Source organism: Ovis canadensis, chromosome 5 (assembly GCF_042477335.2).
Source record: "Ovis canadensis isolate MfBH-ARS-UI-01 breed Bighorn chromosome 5, ARS-UI_OviCan_v2, whole genome shotgun sequence".
Lineage (NCBI taxonomy): Eukaryota > Metazoa > Chordata > Mammalia > Artiodactyla > Bovidae > Ovis > Ovis canadensis.
This window is the reverse complement of record NC_091249.1, coordinates 62,524,867-62,530,830: the sequence shown is the minus strand read 5'-3', so window position 1 is coordinate 62,530,830 and position 5,964 is coordinate 62,524,867. Positions and strand designations below refer to the sequence as shown.

At 56.1% G+C, this 5,964-nt stretch overlaps 1 protein-coding gene across 1 annotated transcript; it reads right to left on the bottom strand.

Annotated features, from left to right (window-relative positions):
• Nucleotides 1-1,323: 1,323 nt before the first annotated feature.
• On the bottom strand, nucleotides 1,324-5,441 carry EGR1 (early growth response 1). Its single transcript, XM_069592161.1, has 2 exons — nucleotides 4,562-5,441; nucleotides 1,324-3,871 (listed from the first exon to the last, which is right to left on the bottom strand). Exons 1-2 carry the CDS (start codon nucleotides 4,875-4,877, stop codon nucleotides 2,553-2,555), a joined length of 1,635 nt encoding a protein of 544 aa, XP_069448262.1. The 5' UTR covers nucleotides 4,878-5,441; the 3' UTR covers nucleotides 1,324-2,552.
• Between the last annotated feature and the right edge of the window lie 523 nt (nucleotides 5,442-5,964).

Below are 5,964 nucleotides of genomic sequence, written 5' to 3'. Positions count from 1 at the left end.
GAGGAAGAATTGGGCTGATGCCAGGGAACTGCTGGAATTCCCCTGGCTCCAGGAGAGGTGTGGGTTGGTAACCAGTGAGACTCTTAGAGAGACAAGGTGTGGAGGCAGATTAGACCTCCATTTCATTCACGGCCTGATATCCATACTGGATAGAGGAGATAACTTTATTGTTCTTGATTTGGAGGTCAGAAGTTGGGAGAAGAGCCAAGGCTTGGGAATTCCAGAACTATTAGATTCCAAATCTATTGTACACTGACCAATGGAAGGGGTGTCTGACCAAGTCACAGAACACTCCTATCCAGGTTGGAGGCTGTGCTTCCCTTCAAGAATCTATCCATCCATCCTCCCTGGCTCACACACAAAACAAACCAATCAGGCTGACTTCTACTTGCCCTGACAAACTCAACTTTTCCACCTTTCCTAAGCCCCTGGATGGCTTTGAGAACCTCATGCTTGCCCATATTATATAACCTAACGCCATGATACAATTTTTGGCTTACATCTCTGTCTCCCCAGCCTACAGTCTGCATTGTTGTTGTGGCCAGCTCAAAGCCTCTCACACGATAGACAAATGCTCACGAGCCCATGAGTATCGCTCTGTATACAATTGTGGACCCTCAAGGGATGGGGACCAGAGGAACCTAGCACCTAAGGCCTCCCACACAATGGGGACAGACCTAGTCTAGATGGAACCTTAGACAGCAGGCCAGCCTCCTGCCCACTCTGCCCTGTGTCACAAAGCTGCCAAGGATCCCAGCTCCAGCTGGCAAGTGATGAGATTTCTTCCTGGAAGGATTCTTGGCTTGAGAACTGGCCCACACCTCTTCTAGTCTTCTTCAGTACCCTCAGGCTTCTGGGGACCTAGAAGCCAGGAGGGGGACACCAAGGCAATCCCACATTTGTTACTGTTTCCCAGTGCCCTCTGCCTACCCCTTAACTCCCCCAAGGGCATATGGCAGGGATTCCCTAGAATACAGTTTGCCAAGACCAGATAAACATGGGTTGGGGGGTGGTCAGGGCTGGCTGAACATTTGTGGCCAGAATGGTACTGCCTCTGGCCACAATTACTCCACCTACACATCTGGCCTTTTGTAGCTTTAATTAACCAAGGTAAGCTTACAGCCTACCAGATTGAGGAATGAGCCCAGTATCAAAAAGAGGAGACCCACATTCAACTTTCTAAGAATTCACTCCAGTGACACACACTGGGTACATCTCTGCTTAGAATATCCTTGTCGCCATAAAAGTCCCTCAAACCCCTCGATAAAGATGGCTAACTACAAAGGCCTCCCCCAGCCCAGGAAACACACCCAACCACAGCTATTTTATTTTCCTTTTAATTTTTCTGAAGGATATACACCACATATCCCATGGGCAATAAAGCGCATTCAATGTGTTTATAAGCCAAACAGTCACTTTGTTTAAGCAAACACATGTACAAAGTAAAATGAAACCACAAAATAATGAACTGCATGTTCATAACATACAAAAATTGCCGCCTACTCAGTAGGTAACTACAACATTCCAACTCCTGAATTATATTTATAAATTTACATTTTCAGTTTGAAAAAATAGACTTTTGAGAGTTCGGATTTTTAGATTTTGTTTTCTTACATTCTGGAGAACTGGAGCTCAAGCTCAGCCCCCTTCCTTATTTTGCTCCCAAAGCCTCCCCCAAATCACCATTCCCTGCCCCCCTTAAGGCTAGAGGTGAGCACATCCCTCACAATTGCACATGTCAAGCCGTGTCAGCAAGGCGCATCACACAAAAGGCACCAAGACGTGAAACTTTTTAAACCAAAAGGACAAAAAAAAAAAAAAAAAAACTACTTTCAAAAAAAGGAGAAAAACCAAACCGTATTTTGCCACGTTGAGTACAGTCGGGCAGTATTTACAAAACGGTTAACAGAACAACACTCTGACACATGCTCCGATTAATACCAAGAACTGCTGTTTCAAAAAAAAAGCTTCAAACTGAATCGTCACAGCATCATCACAAAACAAAGGATCACCATTGGTTTGCTTGGCTTTTCTTTTTTTTTCCCAAAAGTGAGAATCTAATTCCAAATAATACAATAGAGTATGCAAATTATCTTCACATCAAGAGTACCCCAAGAAAAACAAAATCCATGGCACAGACACTGTACAAGAGTACAGGGCTGGGCTCTTGAGGGGCCCAAACCCCATTTTTGCCAACTTGATTTTCTAGCATTGAAGGGAGCAAGGGGTCAGGCATACGATGGAGATGATACTGAAATGATATATCCAAAATCCATGCAAATCAAGTTCTTTGGATAGATGTGAAGAACTTGGACATGGCTGTTTCAGGCAGCTGAAGTCAAAGGAAATAGGGACTGGGGAGGAAAGGGAAGTGGACAGAAAGAACTGTTGGCCAACAGACCTTCCACAGTGACCCTGGGGTCAAGCAGAGAGGGAGGACTTGGCTCTGAGAACCTCCATCTCACTTAAGAGGAACCCCCCCTTCCTATGGCCATCTCCTCCTCCTGTCCTTTAAGTCTCTTGTGTTTCGTTTTCTCCCTTTCACTTTCCCTTTAGCAAATTTCAATTGTCCTGGGAGAAAAGGTGGTTGTCATGTCCGAAAGCCCAGTGGAGGCGCTGAAGGAGTTGGTGACAGCTGAGGAGGGGAAGCTGCTGACCTGGGTTGGGAAAGCAGGAGGGACGGAGGAATATGTGGTGGCCACCGACGGGGACGGGAAACCATTGTGGACAGGGGATGGGTAGGTCGAGGAGCCGGGAGAGGAGTAGGAGGTGGGCACGGGCGATGGGTATGAGGTGGTGGCTGGGGATGGGTAAGAGGTAGTAACTGGGGATGGGTAGGAGGTAGCCACCGGGGACGGGTACGAAGGAAGAGAGGAGGTGGCAGCAGAGGCTGCGCTTTTGTCTGCTTTTTTGTCCTTCTGCCGCAAGTGGATCTTGGTATGCCTCTTGCGTTCATCACTCCTGGCAAACTTTCTCCCACAGATGTCACAGGCGAAGGGCTTCTCCCCTGTGTGGGTGCGGATGTGGGTGGTGAGGTGGTCGCTGCGGCTGAAGTTGCGCATGCAGATGCGGCACTGGAAGGGTTTCTGGCCAGTGTGGATGCGAATGTGGCGGGTGAGCTCATCTGAGCGAGAGAAGCGCCGGTCACAGGACTCCACGGGACAGGCGTAGGGGCGTTCATGGGGGGGCGTCTTGCTGGGCCGGTTGGGGTACTTGCGCATGCGGCTGGGTTTGATAAGCTGAGACTGGTAGGTGCTGTTGAGGGCCTTCAGGTCCTGGGAGCCCGACTGTGTGGCAAAGGCCTTGATGGTAGAGAGAGGAGTGAGCGAAGGCTGCTGGGTACGGCTCTCCACGCCCTGGAAGGGCTTCTGATCTGGCGTGCCCAGACCCAGGTCCCCCTGCTGTTGTGGAAACAGATAGTCGGGGATCATGGGAACCTGGAAGCCACCCTTGGCACCAGGGTAGGCAGGAGGTGGGTACTGAAGGGCAGGGCCTGCTGAGCCCGGAAAGGCCTGGCCTTGTGGCTCAGGGAAGATGTCAGTGTTAGGTGTGGGGAAGGTGGGTGCCGCGGAGTAGATGGGGCTGCTGTCGTTGGACTGCACTGCGCAGCTCAGCGGTGGGCTCTGGGAGGCTGAGGAGGAGGCCGCTGGAGACGATGCTGAAGATGAGGTGGCCGGTGGGTTGGTCATGCTGACGAGGCCGCTGACCAGACTGAAGAGGGGCTCAGGCCACAGGGTGTTGCCACTGTTGGGCGCAGGCTCCAGAGAGAAGCGGCCTGTGTAGGTGATGGGGGGCAGCCGGGTGGTTTGGCTGGGGTAACTCGTCTCCACTAGAACCTTCTCGTTATTCAGAGAGATGTCAGGAAAGGACTCTGGCAGGAAAAAGAGAGGGAGGAGGCCTGGTTACTGGAGAGCAATCACCAGAGGACGCGGAAGACCCACGCTGCCAGACAAGAGGTCGGGCCAGCTACCATTGACTCTTGAGCTGGTTAATAATTGATAACAGCAGATTGAAATGTTCCTGGACCATCTCCAGACGCAGAACCCATTTCAACAGCCGCTGACGCAAATACGGAGAATCCCCTCCACTGCAGCTCCCAGCGCTCCGCAGCGGCGGCTGCGCGGGCAAGGGATTCCCGCCAGTACCCCCGCAACGGCCGCGGCCAGTGCGCACCCCCTACCCCGGGCTGCCGGGACATCCCGGGCCAAGGATCCCGGCCTTTCCTCGGGGATAGCGGCAGGCTAGGCAAGCCTTTCTGGAGGGGGAGGGGGCGCAGCAATGTTCGTCAAAACAAGCTCTCCCTCCTCCATCCACCCACGCAGCCCCACAGCTCTCCATCCAAAACAAAAGCTGGCTCCTCTGCGCACCGTTAAGGACAGGGTGGGGGTGGAGAGAATGTCTTCAGGCAGTCCTCTAACACAGGACCCTGGGGATGTGAGAAATGGAAGGGAAACCCCACTTGCATCCCTGCGGCGAAGGGGGAGCTGCAAAGGCCATGGGGAAGAACCGGACGCCAGAATGTCGGCGAACTGGCTAGCCCTAGGCGTAGGCCACAGCTTACCTGCGGTCAGGTGCTCGTAGGGCTGCTCGCTTGCCTCCCCCTGAGGGTTGAAGGCGCTGCTGCTGTTGCTGTTGCTGCTGCTGCTGCCGCCCCCTCCACCTCCACCGCCCCCGCTGCTGCTGCTGCTGCTGCTGCTACCGCTGCTGCCCTCCGAGGCCCCGGCGGCACCGAGGAACTGGGGAGCCCCATTGCTCAGCAGCATCATCTCCTCCAGCTTAGGGTAGTTGTCCATGGTGGGCGAATGAGGAAAGGAGCCAAAGGGGTCGGAGATCTGTAGCGGGGACATCAGCTGCATCTCGGCCTTGGCTGCCGCCATCCCGGACCGGCGGGCTGGAGAGCTGGTGTTGGGGCGGGTGGGCGCAGCCGGGGACCGAAGCTGCGGGGGACACCTCTCGGGGGCTTGGCCAGGTCACATGCGGGGCGCGGGGCACACTGTGAAGAGCGCAGGCGGGGTCCGCAGGCTCGCCCTCGCCGCCGGCCGGTGTAGACGCGGCGCTGCTACCGAGGCTGGGGTAGGGGCCGGTCCTGCGGCGGCGGAAGCTGGCGGCGGCGGCAGCTGGCGGCGGCGGCAGCTGGCGGCGGCGGCTCCCCAAGTTCTGCGCGCTGGGATCTCTCGCGACTCCCCGGATCCGCCTCTATTTGAAGGGTCTGGAACGGCGCGGACCCGCCTCCGTCGTGACGTACATGGCCATATATGGGAGGCAGGAAGCCCTAATATGGCAAGACCGGCCGGGAGGACCCAGAGTGACGTGAAGCCCCCTCTCCAAGAACTGTAGGCACTGCCATCCCGCAACCTGGGCCCCACGCCGGCTCCCGCACCCTAGGTGCCCAGGCTTCGAGGAAATTTAGTGCTCAAGCCGCAGCTGAGGACTCCCGGACCGAAGCTGCTCAGTAGTTCCCAGCGTTGCCCCCGCCTCTTCCCTCCGCCTTCTTCCCTCCTCCCGGAGCCGGAAGCAGCCAGGCCATATCGGGGCGCTCCAAATAAGGCGCTGCCCAAATAAGGATTGTTCCGGCGGGGGATCCTTCCTGCTCCTTATATGGCGTTTCCGGGTCTCTGCTTACTGCTCCCTGGCTCCCTCCCTCCTCCCTGGTTCCAAGCCGGGAGCCCAACGCGCGCGGTAGAGCCGGGGACGCCCAGGCGGGGAGGGCTCCGGGGGCACCGCGGTTCCCCGGCGGGGACTGGGCTGGGAAAGCCCGGGCCCTGGGCGGGGGCGAGGGCGAGGAGGACTGGGGTTCTGCCACCGTCATCCAGGGCTCGCCCGCCCACCTCTGGGACCGTGGGAGCCGGGCTGGAGCTAAGGGGAGGAGTGGCTGGGCTGGCCAGGGCAGAGGCCGCCCAGGAGAGGCGGGGCCCTGACCCCTGGCCTCGACCAATGGCACGGTGCCTTTCCAGGTGTCGCGGT

Coding starts and splice junctions, on each gene's coding strand:
- EGR1 (XM_069592161.1), bottom strand. CDS start 4,877: ATGGCGGCAGCCAAGGCCGAGATGCAGCTGATGTCCCCGCTACAGATC. Junction 3,872..4,561: donor CTACGAGCACCTGACCGCAG/GTAAGCTGTGGC, acceptor TTTTCCTGCCAG/AGTCCTTTCCTGACATCTCT.